General features: G+C 33.0%; 1 protein-coding gene across 4 annotated transcripts in view; it reads right to left on the bottom strand.

Annotated features, from left to right (window-relative positions):
• Positions 1-18,289, bottom strand: part of dsx (doublesex) — a 141,990-nt gene that overhangs the window by 21,012 nt on the left and 102,689 nt on the right. For 3 of the 4 annotated variants that reach the window (XM_076411922.1, XM_076411918.1, XM_076411920.1), the window contains one exon: positions 14,668-14,913. The exons of the other annotated variant lie outside the window; for it this stretch is intronic. In XM_076411922.1, the coding sequence (XP_076268037.1) occupies positions 14,678-14,913 (236 nt within the window). In that variant the 3' untranslated portion in view covers positions 14,668-14,677. Of the gene's footprint in view, positions 1-14,667; positions 14,914-18,289 lie in introns of those variants that run through there. 4 annotated transcript variants of the gene reach the window in all.

The raw sequence follows: 18,289 nt of genomic DNA, 5'->3' as shown, positions 1-18,289 counted from the left end.
TCATTCGAGTGGACTGCACACGATGAACCCGATCCAAAGCGTGGGAAAACGCAACAGTCGTCTGGCAGGGTTATGGCGTTGTTATTTTGGGATGCGCATGAAAAAGAAGGAAGGACCATCAACAGCGACTATTACATAGCGTTATTGGGCCGTTTGAACGACGAAATCGGCAAAAAACGGCCGCATTTGAAGAAAAAGAAAGTGCTGCTTCATCAAGGCAACGCACCGTGTCACAAGTCAGTGAAAACGATGGAAAAAATCCATGAATTGGGCTTCGACTTGCTTCCTTATCCACCGTATTCTCCAGATCTGGCCACCAGCGACTATTTCCTATTCTCAGATCTCAAAAGAATGCTCACTGAGATGACATTTTCGTTGAATGAAGAGATGATCGCCGAAAGTGAGGCCTATTTGAAAAGTTGGAGCAATTGTGTTGAATAAAAAAACTAATTTTGTCAAAAAAATGTGTTTTACTATGGTAGACCGGGGACTTTTCAATTTATCTGTTAATTTAATTTAAAATATTTGTTTACCTATAGCAAATTTAGGAAGTCATAACTATGAAAATAGTTTAGTATACTGAATGTATCTAATTAAAATGAGATATAAAAATAATGTTACGCCATAATAAATATAGTCTATTCAAAGTTTTTTTATACATACGTCATCAAGATGTTTAATGTCTTGCCTGCCGCAATTTGTAAATTCGTTTTGGAATCAAACAAGAATTTCCTATCATTTTATTCTAGTTAAAAAGAGACACAATGCTGTCTTGTCAAGTCGTCCGTTTGTCAGACGTATGCAAAATTCTTGAAAGTGTAGCTACCTTGAGGCATGTCGAATTTTACATCGTGGAATAACGGTCTACAAAATACCCAGAAATATAATCCCAGATGTTGAACACGGGCGGGGTGCCAACTGGAACCCGACAACGAATAGCTAGCGGCAACCCCGAGACGTTTATCTGGGATATTATTGAAGGGTATTTCGATTAATTCAGTGCTCAACCCTCGTTTGGTTTAGACGTGCCACCATCGACTGCCCAAGCCTCGTCTCCAGGTAACACCGCTGCCATACATTCTATTCTATATCTAATTGTATTTGTCACATTTTTTTATATAGCCAATAAATAACGATCACATAATGTAAACACCGCTGCTTCATTCCGTTTTACCTCCATTCACCGAGCCACATCATTTACCCTAAAAAAGCCATAGGGATAAGAGGTTATAACTCTAACCTATAAACTATTGTGACTATACAATTAACAGATTTTAGATGCACTATAATGTTGAAATAAATTATATTTAAACATATTTTTGTTCCAATATTTTATTTAGAGTAGAATTTTATTGCATGTCAAAGTCAAACTGAACTAAAACTCAGAGTTGGTGCGGCAATATTGCGACGTTTTGACGTCACACATTTAGATGACGTATATACAAAATAACTTTGAAAAGACTTTAGTTCAATTTTGTACAAATAACGTTAATTAAGTAAATACAACATCACTCAAAGAAAATTCGTAAAATAAATCTGCAGCGATTTATTTAATAAGTCGCGTAATTCAACGATTCCGTCAACAACGACATTCCGTGTTCTAAAAACATTTGAATTATTTAAACTTCCATAAGAAATATTGATGATGGGGGAGGTGGGTTTGGCTGCAATCGAACTGAATTGAAGATCGACATCAGTTTTATGGGCGATTTTCAATTGAATCGAATCTAGCCGTCGTCGTCGTCGTCGATTGTTTTTTGTTTTGCTCGTAGCCCGCTGGATTTTTTCGCGATTTACGAGTGAACGGAGCAGTTTCCGTCGTAAAAGCGTCGGCTCGTCGTTATTGGGAGGCGGTGGGGGGTGTTGGGTTGTGGGGGGAGGCAGGCCGTTTAAGTATTCGCTACACCACCGCATTACGTAATACATAAAATTCGTCATAAATATATTTTACAATTTCGTCAAGTGCAACGCTGGTTCTTACCATGAATAAACCGAGATGTCGTAAATATTTCCATTCTATTTTAGTCGAGGCAACTTATGTTTTCAATTAATTACTTCTAACATCTTCGAATTAGATCGTTTGTTATTAAATATCATTAGAGTGGTGCAATGATATTATTAACCTAACTCTTTTTGTTGGCTTAATCATTGAACGGATAAATTGTGTTTGACTGATACTGGTGATTAACAAACTCCTAGTTTTCGAATCTTGCCCATCTGGTGCATACGTTCGTATTTGATCAATATGTAATTGGGCCATTTCAAGAACAAGAACAGTACGGGATAAATTCACCAATACGTGTTTTCCGAATTATAATTAAGTAAACCATGAGAAGTTACAAAATAAAATTATACACAAAGCACAGCAGAAATGGAGCAAGATCTGTTTAAAAACAAACAGCATAGTGCTTCGAAGAAATAATACTACAAAAAACCCAACTTTACAAAATTTCACTTTACACAAGTCTCATTTTTACCAACAAGGATTTATCTGGATTGGACCTATGGTTTAACGAGGTCTCCGAACCACCATCCTCGGCATTAAACCTACCCGACTGGCCAGGGACGGTAGGTGGATGGTTAATCTTTGTCGGATTTTCCACTGTTGCCTGTAAATACATTTAAAATTACAACCACAACCATATAGTACTTCCATACCTCATGAGGATTCAAACCAACGATTATATATTATATATTTATGGACACATACAGGAACTTAATACAGGAATATTTTCAGAAAATGCTTTATTTGCAAGAATCAAGTTACAAATATTTTCACTATATATATGTAAAGTGTCCAAATTTTGTACATCTTGGATATATATATATATATATATACAAACAAAAATACACTTATTTCTTGAAAATACATTTTTAATTCTGTAACTTAAAAACTAAACGCTGCATAAAATTTATTGTACTACCATTCGATTCAGCGTAAAATTCCCTCCAATTTCTCTAATATTCATTAACTTGAGATTATTTGAAATGAAATGACAACAAAAGTGTTGAAAATGGCAAAAAATCGCCAATTTTCACGACTATATGGAAAAAGTGCCAAAATTTTTTACCACTTAGATAAACACAAAACTCTCAGAATATATGTATTTTGAGGTGGTAGAACCGAAAATCGATGTTAAATTGCCTTAGAATCTGTAATTTTTAAGATAAGCGACATAAATAGAAATCCACATATTTCTTGAAAATACACTTTTCATTCTGTAACTTAAAAACTAAACGCTGTATAAAATTTATTCTACTACCATTCGATTCAGCGTAAAATTCCCTACAATTTCTTTAATATTCATTAACTTGAGATTATTTGAAATGAAATGACAATAAAAGTATTGAAAATGGCAAAAAATCGCCAATTTTCACGACTATATATATGGAAAAAGTGCCAAAATTTTTTACCACTTAGATAAACACAAAACTCTCAGAATATATGTATTTTGAGGTGGTAGAACCCAATATCGATGTTAAATTGCCTTAGAATCTGTAATTTTTAAGATAAGCGACATAAATAGAAATCCACATATTTCTTGAAAATACACTTTTCATTCTGTAACTTAAAAAATAAACGCTGCATAAAATTTATTCTACTACCATTCGATTCAGCGCAAAATTCCCTACAATACCTCTAATATTCATTAACTTGAGATTATTTGAAATGAAATGACAATAAAAGTGTTGAAAATGGCCAAAAATCGCCAATTTTCACGACTATATATATGGAAAAAGTGCCAAAATTTTTACCACTTAGATAAACACAAAACTCTCAGAATATATGTATTTTGAGGTAGTAGAACCGAATATCGATGTTAAATTGCCTTAGAATCTGTAATTTTTAAGATAAGCGACATAAATAGAAATCCACATATTTCTTGAAAATACACTTTTCATTCTGTAACTTAAAAAATAAACGCTGCATAAAATTTATTCTACTACCATTCGATTCAGCGCAAAATTCCCTACAATACCTCTAATATTCATTAACTTGAGATTATTTGAAATGAAATGACAATAAAAGTGTTGAAAATGGCCAAAAATCGCCAATTTTCACGACTATATATATGGAAAAAGTGCCAAAATTTTTGACCTCTTAGATAAATATAAAACTCTCAGAATATATGTATTTTGAGGTGGTAGAACCGAAAATCGATGTTAAATTGCCTTAGAATCTGTAATTTTTAAGATAAGCGACATAAATAGAAATCCACATATTTCTTGAAAATACACTTTTCATTCTGTAACTTAAAAACTAAATGCTGTATAACATTCATTCTACTACCATTCGATTCAGCGTAAAATTCCCTACAATTTCTTTAATATTCATTAACTTGAGATTATTTGAAATGAAATGATAATAAAAGTGTTGAAAATGGCAAAAAATCGCCAATTTTCACGACTATATATATGTAAAAAGTGCCAAAAATTTTTTACCTCTTAGATAAATATAAAACTCTCAGAATATATGTATTTTGAGGTGGTAGAACCGAAAATAGATGTTAAATTGCCTTAGAATCTGTAATTTTTAAGATAAGTGACATAAATAGAAATCCACATATTTCTTGAAAATACACTTTCCATTCTGTAACTTAAAAACTAAACGTTGTATAAAATTTATTCTACTACCATTCGATTTAGCGTAAAATTCCCTACAAATCCTCTAATATTCATTAAGCTCAACTTATTTGAAGTGAAATGATAATAAGATTATTGACGTATCTATGATATATATACATATCTTGAGGTGAGAGAACCGAAATATATTAAAAATATATTAAAAATATATTAAATTATCTGAAAATTTAAAATTTTTAAGCTGAATATAATTCTTTAATTTTTAACCGTTTTACCGACGTCATATGATACCGATGGGTGGTTTGGCAAGAATTTGAATATTAAACTAGAATTTTTCCTTAAACATTTTTATTTTCTGCTGTATTAATATATTTCCGAGATATGGTAAATACATTAGTATATCGTAGGATGTCATTAATATGTCAATTATTTAAATTAGTCATCGGACGACCGCAGATTCTGTAGTCTACTACACAGGATGTTACGAAACTAATGTACAGTATTTTAAATATTTGTGCCTGGTGATCATTACTTTTTATGCATGAACATAAATCTAAAATCTGAGTATTGTCAGAGAATATTTCAGTAATTTTAAATCAAATATAAGATGCAGTTAACTTATCTTATCTGTTGTTCTTACATAATCAATTTTTAATCGATCGAAATAAGGAAACTGTCCCCCGACTGGTGCTTAAATTGATAACAAACACCTTGTCCGGTCAATAATAACCGGATACCTTGCGAAAAACACATCTCGATGACGCCGTACAAAACCAAAAACGCCCACGAGCTCTTTATGAGCCGATGCTGATGCTCGACATTGCCCGTGGTGTACTATAAAATTATAATTTACGTTACTACGACATAGATTTATACCAGTTCTAAAGTGTCCTATCTGGGAACAGCTCGAGAGCAAGATGGTACGAAATAAATTATTTGTTTATTAATGTTAATAAATTTCGCCGGCCAGACTAACGCTAACGCCAAAAGAAAAACGCTCTCTCCTACTTCGACGCAGTTTGCGGGTCGTAAAATTTTTTCCGGACTGACGAAAGCGCATGACAAAGAGACTAAAATACAGCGACTATTAAATAGATCTAATTTTAGACACTTACACTGATGATCGGGCCATTTTCCGGACTGTTTTAACAACTTTTAGTAACGACAACAATGCAATAAAAATACGTAACAAATTGTGGTGTTAACGAGAGGCATCTATTTTGTTGGAAATACATTTTATTGCAACTGGTGATCGTTGCAGGTCGAATTTCGGGCGTTTTTTGATCAAGGGCCGTGTTTCAAGACCACCAAAATGTTGTTAGTACTTTCTGAAAGGTCCTTTAAACAGATAATGGACGTTTGTTGTGTAATGAAGCGTGGCCAGCAAGTTTTATCGGTGAAAATGTGAAATATCTTCTACATATAAATAGCTTGATATAGTTGTGAAAGGAAAAGCCCCACATATGCGAAAATTTCATCCCAACATAGATTAGCAACATTCAAGAATAACAAAAATCATCTGTCCTCTTTGTACTTTTTGAAATCATCTTTTGACTGATTGACTTCCGAATCATTTCGAGTTCCTTTAGTAAATTCATTTCTTAACAAAGCACTAACCGAATATTGTAGATAACAAATAGATTTTGATACAAGATTTAAAATGAACAAAAAAACGAGGAAGAATGAACAAACTTGGGCCTAGAATGTGGGTCACAAAACATTTTCTACATTTGCATCTTCTTTTTTCTGAAAAATGATCTGCTTTTTTCCCGCAAAACTTCTACATAGTGTCTGTGGAGCGAGCAAAAAGAACGGCTACACCAAGATATAGCGAAAATCGAAAGATGATGGCATGATGAACGATTATTATTGGACTCTAACCCATGAAACAGATCCTAGACAGTATAATAGAACCCTATTTTGGATTGACATTTTGACTTTTCGTCCAAAGAGCCAATATAGTTCGTTTATATTCGGCTAATTTCTTTTCGAGATGGTCCTTCGATTTTAATTTGGCATCTGGGTCATGCCTATTAAATATTTAGCACTATTCACATATGGCACTATATTACCATTCAATTTCAAGACTGGTGAGTTTAGATTCTTGTTGGTAAAACTAAAAGAACGGTTTTTTGCTCGGTTAGGTTTATTCTCCATTGTTTGGCACAGCCTATTAGTTTATCGCTAGCTGTCTATGGTCTTTATTGATGCTTCTTGGTTGATTTTTGTCCACTAACACTGTGGCATGTGACTAATATAAAAAAGATTGAGGATAGGTCCCAGGACGCTGCCTTGAGGCACTCCCACTTGTATTTTTTTCAGTTCAGAGTATTTTTCTTGTTTGATTCTGAAGAGTCTATAAGAGATACAGGATGTTAACGTTAACGCCTATATATATCTGTGGCAGCGTTTTGTTTAAATTATATATCAAGCCCTGGAGCCAAGCTTTATCGAAGGCTTGTGCTTAGTCCTAGGAAAATTGTAGATCATATTTATATTGTGCTCAAAGAACGCTCTATGATATCGGTTATTCTATAGACCTAGTCGATTGATGAATGATTCTGTCTGAATCCAAAGATAGCACGGAATTAGGTTGCTTTATTTCATTATTGGACTAATTCTCTTGAATATTATTATCTCGAAAAGTTTCAACACAATTTTTAATAGAGGTTATGCATATAAGATTTGACTTCATTAGGTTCAACAATAGTAGAATAAGAAATATATTTAATATTTTACACCTATTTACCTATATCTTGCACTTACCACCTATCAAATTTAACTTATATACAGGTTTTGGTTGCTCAAGTCCAAAACCATGCATAAATGTGTAAATAGCATCAGAAGTACTTCCAAACTAGCATCGCATGACGTTTTAATATCGTATTTGTTATATCAATACAAAATGAATGAATGAGAAATAGTGTTGAAGCAATTAAGTTATACATAATCCCCAGTTGCGGCATCTCTGTCGCCTTAACCCCTTCGCCCCCGCCCCATCGACTATATAATAAATTTTAACTGACCAAAAGGGAGAGACTGCGCATACCTCGTTCGCTACACCGCGACGTTAAATGTAGCCATAAAACGCACTTTATATCCGTTTTACGGCATTTGTAAAATATTGCATTCGGTGGGTAATGTATGCAACCGGCGTTGCAACTGGATATGTGAGAGATTAGCTTTAAATCCATCCGAGAGCGGATCCCTACCCCCTAACCCCCTCACCTAGCGGTCCTCGGGCGCTCCTTTAGGGCTAGGTGTTAAATTTTAGTTGTACGGCGGTTTTGTGAGAGGTATAGGGCGCTCGTTTCACTTATATTAACCTGGTGGGAATATCATAACAGCGGCATGGCCGACACGGCGAGTGTTACGACGCAAACATTCAACTTAAATGTTTTTAACTTGTGGTTTAAGATGACCTTTCCTTCCTAAAAATATAGCTGAACATACTATTTACCTTCATAGTCTCTTTCAATTACCTGGTCGATTGTTGAATGTTTGTTAATAAACCCAAATTGGTGTGTAGATATTAGATTTTTTTCTCCCTATAATCAATTTTATTTTTTTAAGAAGTTTTCAGATTAGATATTACTAAAGCAGACAGTGAATAGATCACAGGACGCTGCCTTGAGGTTTGTATTAATTTCAGTTCAAATTATTCTTCTTTTTCTTTAATTTTGAAGAGTCTATTGGACGATTAGGATGTTAATATGCCTACTATTGATTTGGGAACATTTTGTTTAATTTATATATCAAGCCCTGATGGCAAAACTTATCGACAATTTGTGTTACGCCCAGAAAAATTGTAAGCTCTATTTGTACTCTTAGTATCCGGAGTATAAGCCGAAGCGGCTCGTTGGATGTCTACAACGAATTTTTTTTGCTCCAAAACTTAATTGTTAGGCTGTCTTAAAGGGTACGGTTAGTTGAATTCGACTGTTAAATCTTTCTAAGTCCGTTCTCTTGATTACATTGCTATCCCGGGTACAGCCCCACAGCTCCATGCCATATGATGGTTTAAATACCTGATTGTATATCCCTATATTTTTGAGAATAAGCATTTTGTATATTCTTCTAAGGAGCCAATATAGTTGTTTATATTTTATTTTGAGTTCGGCTAATTTCTTTTTGACATGCCTAAATATTTAGAACTATTTACATGTGGTACTATAGCACCACTCAATTTCAAGACCGGTGGGTTATTTAGATTATTTCTGATAAAATTTGTAGCGAAAGATTTTAGCTCCTTTAATTTCATTCTCCATTATTTGGTTCAGTCTATTAGTATATCGCTAGCTGCTTGTAGTCTCTTTATGGATGCTTCTTGGATATTGTCTACTGCTAACAATGCTGCACCATCCGCAAATACAGTATTGGTAATTCCTCGAGTTAGAAATCAGATAGTGAGGCACTCTCAGTTCAGATTATTCTTCATCTTGTTTTTGATTCTGCAGAATCTATTGGAGATTTAGCATACACGTTAATATCTTTACATATTTCGTTGGGAACATTTTGTTTAATTTATATATCAAGCCCTGATGGCAAAACTTATCGACGATTTGTGTTACGCCCAGAAAAATTGCAGAGCTCTATTCGTACTCTTAGTATCCGGAGTATAAGCCGAAGCGGCTTGTTGGATATCTTCGAACAATTTTTCTGCTCCAAAACTTAATTGTTAGGCTATCTTAAAGGGTACAGTTAGTTGAATGCGATTGCTCAAAGCTTCTCAGTCTGTTATCTTGTTTATTAACGTTGGATTTTGCTCCTTTTTAATTATAATTCCACTCAGGAGCAGAATCAACGAGTTTTAAAATATTATTAATATATACTGTACCAATTTTTCTCAACAAATGCCTTTTTAAAGTAAAAAAAAAACGATCAGAATACATGCGAGGACCCAATACTATTACACATTTAAGAACATAGTCATATAACAATGGTTAGTTTCTCACGAAATCACCACGAAACGGTAGAGCAATAATTGTTTTCGTTCGAAATATGGGTGGACCGACGGTATGCCCGGCCAACTTGATACCTTTTCAATTTTCTGCCTCGTTACCGTACGGGGGAATAAAAACTCGGGTCCGATAACTACTCAAAACAACGTTTTAAGCTGTCGGACAAAGCTGATAGTTCCTTGTGCCGCTTAATTTTACGACGGTCATTAAAAATATTCGATATTAGTGAAACGTCTTTGTTTTACGGCCGCACACACACACACATATATATATATATAGGAGCTATCCCCATTAGATTATAATATTTTCGAGATTGTTACCGGCCCGATGGTGAATCTCGACAAGCAAACGTCGAAGATGACGATAAGATAATGGTCAAGAAAGGATTCAGAGTTAAGACACGTTTACATCGGAGTAATATACCCCAATATTTTTTATTAATTGCAATGTGTAATAGATATGCTTAGTAAAATCTTAAATTACAAGTTAATTTATTAGTACTGTTCTGTGGTACTTGCATTAATACACAACCATGGAGGTACGGACGGTACATCAGTAAGTTTTTCTCAAATTAAAATAAAACTAAGTTAAAGTTGAGAATACACTTCACACTAAACAATTTCGTGTGGTTTGGTTCGCTTCAAACTTCTGATTTCCTGCGTGTTGTCCAGTCGCTGTATTGCTTCCACGTTGCTGTAATTTCTCAACTTTATTTCATGTTTTCAGCCGATATCTTGTCAGAGCCGAGTCATCGCGTAGCTCTTCATTGGCAACGTAGCGATAACCAATGATAATTAATCGTAGAACTTTGTTTCGAGTGCGTTGGAATAGTACTTGGTTTGATGTTTCAGTGCAACCCCATAGTTGCACCCATAGATCCAAATTGGCTCTATGATTGACTGATAAACCAATCTCGTTGATTTTAGGTCAAGTTGAGAGTATCTTCCGAGTAACCAGTATAGTTGCTTGACTTTGACTTCAATCTGCTACGCTTTTTGTCTAACATGATGTTTCCAGTTTAACCTATCATTGATATCTATGTCAAGGTATTCGGCTGATTCTGCTTGAGGAATCGCGCATCCATCAAGTGATATAATTAAGTTTTTGTCATTTCGACGCAACGCAAAATTAACATGAACAGATTTCAAGCTTTAGTAGCTGTATTTTCCAGTCCCTAGTCCATTTGTAGATCTTGTTGACCGTTACTTGTACTTTTTCTACAGGCTTAGACAGAGATGCATACTTTACCGTTATAACTGTGTCATCGGCAAACGTTTCAAGTACTGTTTCTTTTGTAGTTGGGATATCAGCAGTATAGAGCAGATACAATAAAAATCCCAAGACCTATCCTGTGAAACACCAGCCAAAATAGGTTTAAGTGTTGAGAAAACCCCTTCACGCGAGACTATAAATTTTCTTTTAAAAAGATATAATTCTAGTCGTCGATAGTATTTCCGCGGTAGTAATTTGCTCATTTTGTAGATTAATTACAAATACCATACCCGGCCAGAAGCTTGTCAGTCGTCCAGTTATATTGCAGGGCTCACACCCCAATATAATAATTATTAATTAATTATTTTATAACTAAACCATAACTTAAAACAAAACCCAGAAATATCCGACGTTATTTCCAACACAATCCAATATATCGAAATATTAACTAATAATATGTCTAATAGATCGAAGTAATTATACCATAAAAAAACAATTATACAAATGCAATTAACTCGAATATTGATAAATGTTTGCCATTCTAAATTGTAGTTAAAAATATTTATGGAAAAACGCTCCGTATTAACTTTAATTGCTAATTATTGTTCGGGCTTTCTATTCGCATATAATAGGTTATATCCAGTGTTTTCAATTAAATTCTTAAGTTGGAACAACTACATTATAATAGATGTATATAGTATGTAATCCATGACAATCGATGGAGTGGTATCAACCAAAATTACCTCCTATATAAGAAATAACCGTTGACAACTGTTTTAAGAAATGGTAACCCATTAAAAGTTTCTTTCTGACCAGCCGATTAAAAAAACAATAACCATTGAGATCAGGATGTATTTATTATCTGGGTCATAAGAATTATCTGACGGTACACAGACCTCCGAATATATCACTGACGGTGAATTAAAAGAAAACAAAATTGAAGTACATTTAAAATTAATGAAGAATGTTTTTTTTAATTACAGAAAATTTAAGTAAGTAACTGGATTATTTTTTGTATTTTTTATGAATCTTTAAGCAATTCTACTACAGTCTACATCAATTATGAAGGCTATAAAGTTTTTCCTAAAGCCAACACCTTGCATTTTAAACTCTCAAATTCGTAACAGTATAAAAGAAATGTTAAATATGTAATTTTGTTCGATATATTTATTATTAGTAGCTTTAGATAAATATATATCGTTAATAGTAACAGTATGTCAATTTCAGATCTACAAAATAACTCACTAACAGTATATCAAAGTAACTAAAAGCCAAAGTGTTTTGAGTTTGTTATCAGTAAATATCGGTGATCATTTAGTTATTAAGATATATAACTATACTCTATTCAAAATGTTTTTGTACATACGTCATAAAGATGTTTAATGTATTACCTAGCAAAATTTGTAAATTCGTTTTAGAATCAGACAATACTTTCCCTCTCTGTTTATTCTACTTAAATAGAAACACAATGCTGTCTGATTAGATCGAATACGTCGTCCGGTTGTCAGACGTATGCAACGTTCTTGAATACAATAGGAATAAGATGTTACAACCCTAACCTATAAACTACTGTGGCTGTATAATTAACTGTAGTTTTTAGACGTATTATAATGTTAAAATAAATTATATTTGAAAACATTTTTGTTCAATTATTTTATTTAGATTAGAATTTTGTCATATGCCAAAGTCAAACTTAATTAAAACTCAGAATTGATGCGGCAACATTGCGACGTTTTGATGTCACAAATTGAAATGACGCATGTACAAAATAACTTATAAAACTAATAGAACTAATAAATAAATTAATATAATAAATGTATAAATAATTAATAAATAACAGACTGCAGATAGCCATGTATTCAAGTACCTAAATGAGCAATGACCTCTAATTCAACGAGCCTTATATTCTTCAATATTAAATAACGATACCTTTTATCAATTTAAAATGTTCAATTAGTAACAATCGATGATTTTTATTAATGTAAAATATATCAAAGTAACTAGTTATCAAAAGATTTTATATTATATTAGTAGTAACTAATTGTTATTATCTATTTATAACTAACCATTGATAATATAAATTTAGCTACTCAAATATCACATTTTACATTTTCTATTAGTAACTATCGATACATTTTATCGACTTAATATATCAATGTTATTAAAACTCAACACATTTTGTATTAATATAACTCAAAATCGTTTCAAAGTAGCTATCAATACCATTAATCAAATATAAAATATACCATAGTAACTATATAAAAGTATCAATAGATTTATATACTACTAATAGGTATAAGATGTCGTACTACAAGATGTCGATACATTTTATATTCTTATTAGTAACCATCGACATTTTTATCGATTTAATATACATCAAAGTAATTAAATTATCAATAACTTTTCTCTATTAGTAACTATAGATACATTTTATTAATTTAATATATTAATGTTACTAAATGACAACGGCCTGTATATTCTTTATTAGACTGTCCACAGTTTTACTTTTTGTTGATTTAATATATACTTTAGTTACTAAATATTAATATATTTTATAGATAGTTTTAGTAACCATCGATATTTTTATATATAGCAAAATAAATATGAATAAATGTTATATATTTTATTAGTAACTTTCGATGTATTTTTCCGATTTAATATACCAATGTTACTAAGTGTCAACATGCTTTATATTAATATAATTCAAAGTTGACAAATTCATACACAGTATATAAACATAACTATTAGATGTCGATACATTTTATATTCTTATTAGTAACCATCGACATTTTTATCGATTTAATATACATCAAAGTAATTAAATTATCAATAACTTTTCTCTATTAGTAACTATAGATACATTTTATTAATTTAATATATTAATGTTACTAAATGACAACGGCCTGTATATTCTTTATTAGACTGTCCACAGTTTTACTTTTTGTTGATTTAATATATACTTTAGTTACTAAATATTAATATATTTTATAGATAGTTTTAGTAACCATCGATATTTTTATATATAGCAAAATAAATATGAATAAATGTTATATATTTTATTAGTAACTATCGATATATTTTACCAATTCTATATTCCAATGTTACTAAGTGGCAACAAGCTTTATATTAATATAATTCAAAGTTGACAAATTCATACACAGTATAAACATAACTACTAGATGTCGATACATTTTATATTCTTATTAGTAAATTTTATGTTGTATCAATAACTTTTATATTCTCTATTAGTAACTATCGATACATTTTATTAATTTAATATATTAATATTACTAAATAACAATGACCTTTATATTATTTAATAGTAACTATCCACAGTTTTATGGATTTAATATATACTTTAGTCACTAAACATTAATATATTTTATATATTTTAGTAACCATCGAAATTTTTAAATATAACAAAATAAATATGAATAAATTTTTATTATTATTATTAGTAACTATCGATAGATTTAATATACCAAAGTTAATATATGTCAACATATGTTTAGTAACTATCGATTTATTTTATCAATTTAAAATATATAACAACAACTATTGATTTTGTTATCGATCATTGATTTGTTATCGAGTATCAAGGTGAGTTGAAATCGATACATTTTGTATTTTTCCTTAATAACTATCGAATTGTTTATACATATACATATTAATATATTTTATTAGTAACTATCGATATTTTTATCGATTTAATATATAAAAAAGTAACTAAACATGAATAAATTGTATTTTTTATTAGTAAATATCGATATATATGATCAATTTAAAATTATTTCGGTAATAAAATTGATTATTATCGAAATATGAAATATCGAAATTCGATGTGTTATTAGTAAGTATCGATTTTTAGAGTATTCTACTTACATGTATATACGAGTAAAGATAAACATACCTTTTAATATTCAACTCCTCGATCTAAGGGTCGGCGCATTCTGGGGTGGAGAGGGCGAGGCGCAGGCGTTGGGCGGTACCCTCAGGAAGAGCGATGTCTGCGCGTGTTGGTGGTACAACGAAATCGAGGGCAGGTATACGGGCGGATACATCGCCGCTGTGGACGTGGTGTACAACCCCTGGTACGGCAGGTGGTAGGTGTAATGGGCCGCCTCTACCGCCGCTATGGCTCTTATTTCACGGAATGCTAAAAAACGGAAAATCAGAAAGAAGCAAAAAACCCAAAGTGATCAATTAGCTTGTCGACTATGAAGATTAATGGCCACCAACTCCCCAATAGGAAATCATTACGTGAAGTGTACAAGCGTCTAATTTAGCCGTTTGCCAAGTGAGCCCCAATTCGGTAGCTCGGTTCATGTAGAATTAATATCTAAATACAGGTCATTAAAGGTATTTCATTGGAAATAAATTGACCAGCAACAAGCCTAATTATTTATATTTAATTTCAGCTTAAACATACCGGGGAAAAAACGAAAGAGACACGCCAGAACCGTGGTTGGCGTGCAGGAGGTACGACCGTAATTTGTAGGAAATAACGCCCGTTTGACCGGACCACTTCTGCGGGTTGCCGAACAGAGAAAAATTGCCCGATTTTTCTCTTTTTGCGCGGTCTCAATATTAAGCAACGTATACTTAGGACGTTAAGATAATGTCTCGTTTCAGTTACTTCAGATTCAGGCCGAATTAAGATCTTAAATGCGATTTCTTTTGTTTTTAACGGATATCGGGGATGATTTCCATCATATTACGGGTAACTGTCGGTGTTTACTCGGTGTAATCCTGTTTTAAGAAAAAAATCTAGTAGTTTTAGCAGGACTGCTTCATTTTGCTAAATATATAGTCGTGCGACCGCCTCAACTTTGACATAGTACAGTGGGCATGTTGGTGAAGCTATAACTTTGAAATTTAGAAGTTATATTAGGTACTTGCATGTAGTTTGACTTTTTTACGAACCGTTATGTCTGCTGGGTGCGACAGAACTTCTCATTCGAGCTACAATAATGTATCCTCCTCTACAACTTCTTGCCTCTATTACTCTTTATTTCTGGTCTTTTGTGCAACAATACGTCGTTCAATTTGTTCAACTGATGCCGGTAGACATTTGCAGTAATAGTTATATTCGGTTTTAGAACTTTGTAGTGCCGTACACCTGGCAGATCCCACCATATGTACAGAAAAACTTTATGGCCATGAATATTCCAATTCGGAGTCGATGTGAATGACTCTACTGGAGTAACCCATGACTTCTTGCGCTTGGAATTGTGGTTGTAGACCCAGTCACAACACTCTACAAAAAAACTGCTCTTTCTCTGACAAACCAGCAATCAAAACAGTATTTTCAATGAATTAGTGTGGTTCCCTTCTTTTGGATCATCTCCTTTTAAGCTCGAATTCGAAACTTCTTTGAGAGACTGAGCTGTGTTTTCGTCCAATAAGTGTTCCAGTTCACTACCTTCGTACTATTTTGATCATTCAGGCCTTTCTTTCTCACGGACATCAAAATCATCACTTTTAAATGGTTAAAACCAAAACCGACGATAGGGAAATGACGGAGAAATATCACCATAAGTTTCTGAAAGTGTTTTATGAACTTGGGCAGCAGATCTCGAGACAGTTTCATGCTTAGCCACTGTATACATTGAATAAATCAAAAATAATAAACGAAAAACTAGTATAATATAATAAACTGTATAAAATTACTAGTATAACATAACTAATATAAACTAGTGATACAACAAAATCCTAAATTGGGTATACAACTAGTTTCCACCGTTTAATAAACAAAATTAAGTTAAAGTTGATTGCAAAGTGACATATTGAAATGTTGACCTGTCATAATGTTGATATTTTAGCAATTTTGGAACGAATATGTCTCAATTGCCTCTAAGAGTATATGGTAAGACTGACTTAAGTGACATTACAACAATAAGTCGTTGTATTTGATGACTTAGATTGTAACTGATGTGTTTTGTTTGAATTTGAAGAAGCAACGATTTTTCTTATATAACATGTCAATTTAAAAGTCCCCGGCCTGACACATAGATGGCGCTACTAGAATTATATGCATTATATGTTTTTTAGTTAGACCTAACCGTTAAAAGAAGCGTGTATAAATTTGACAGCTGTCGGATCATTAGTTTGTGAATTATAGCATTTTGAGTGAAACATCTTTTGTTATTGTGAAAAAACTAGATAAAAATGAATTTCGCGTGTTAATAAAATATTACTTTTTGAAGGGAAAAAATACAGTTGACGCAAAAACTTGGCTTGATGCCCAATTTCTGGACACTGCCACAGGAAAATCAACCATCAAAGATTGGTACATTAAGTTTAGACGTGGTGAAATGAGCACCGAAGAGGTGAACGCAGTGGATGCCCAAAAGAGGTTGTTACCGACGAAAACATTAAAAAAATCCACAAAATGATTTTAAATCACCGTAGATTGAAACTGAATGAAATAGCAGACACTATAAAGATATCAACTGAACGTGTACATCATATCATTCATGAATATTTGGGTATGAGAAAGCTCTGTGCAAAGTGGGTGCCGCGCGAGCTCACTTTTGATCAAAAACAACGACGAGTTGATGATTCGGAGCAGTGTTTGAAGATGATCTAGGGCAATAAACCCCAGTTTTCGCATCTATATGTGACAATGGATGAAATATGGCTCCATCATTTCACTCCGAAGTCCAATTGAGAGTCATTCGAGTGGAATGTACAAGATGAACCCGCTCCAAAGCGTGGGAAAACGCAACAGTCGACGAGCAAGGTTATGGCGTCTGTATTTTGGAATGCGCATGGAATAATTTTCATTGACTACCTTGAAAAAGGAAGGACCATCAACAGCGACTATTACATAGGGTTATCGGATCGTTTGTAGGACGAAATCGCCGAAAAACTGCCGCATTTGAAGAAAATGAAAGTCATTCAAAGAAAAAGAAAGAATTCACCAAGACAATGCACCGTGTCACAAGTCAGTGTATTAGAATTGCTTCCTCATCCACCGTATTCTCCAGATCTGACCCCCAGCGACTATTTACTGTTCTCAGATCTCAAAAGACTACCAAAACACAATAAAATGTGTTTTATGGTAGGCTAGGGAATTTTCAATTAACTTGTCAGTCACTAAATAAATTTCCAAATGCTTATTCTATAATTTCGCACCACGTATACCTTCCCTGAACCTCCACAAATATTTCGAAACCAAAGTTAGCCAAATCGATCCAGCCGTTCTCGAGTTTTAGTGAGACTAACGAACAACAATTCATTTTTATGTATATAGATAATAAAAAAAAGCACCATCGAAGTATGTGCAGGTAGGACGGTGGCAAACTAGATCTACACGTCGCATACATAATTAATCGCCGATCTATGTCCGAACCATCGGAATCATTAATATTAACCACATGGGAGAATGATTAAAGCATTTATTATGAAGTAGCGGAACGCGTCATAGATAATCAATTTCTACATATTAAATTTTGCTTCTTCTCCATCGGAGAAGAAGGTATGGAAACGAACCGACAAGGAAAAGGTAATTATTTACACGGATGGTTTTT

This window comes from Rhynchophorus ferrugineus, unplaced genomic scaffold (assembly GCF_030347505.1).
Source record: "Rhynchophorus ferrugineus isolate W39M unplaced genomic scaffold, kcgeb_rfMv2 rfM8, whole genome shotgun sequence".
In the NCBI taxonomy this organism is placed as follows: Eukaryota; Metazoa; Arthropoda; class Insecta; order Coleoptera; family Curculionidae; genus Rhynchophorus; species Rhynchophorus ferrugineus.
Note: the sequence above shows the minus strand (reverse complement) of the source record. Positions and strands in the feature narration are given on the sequence as shown.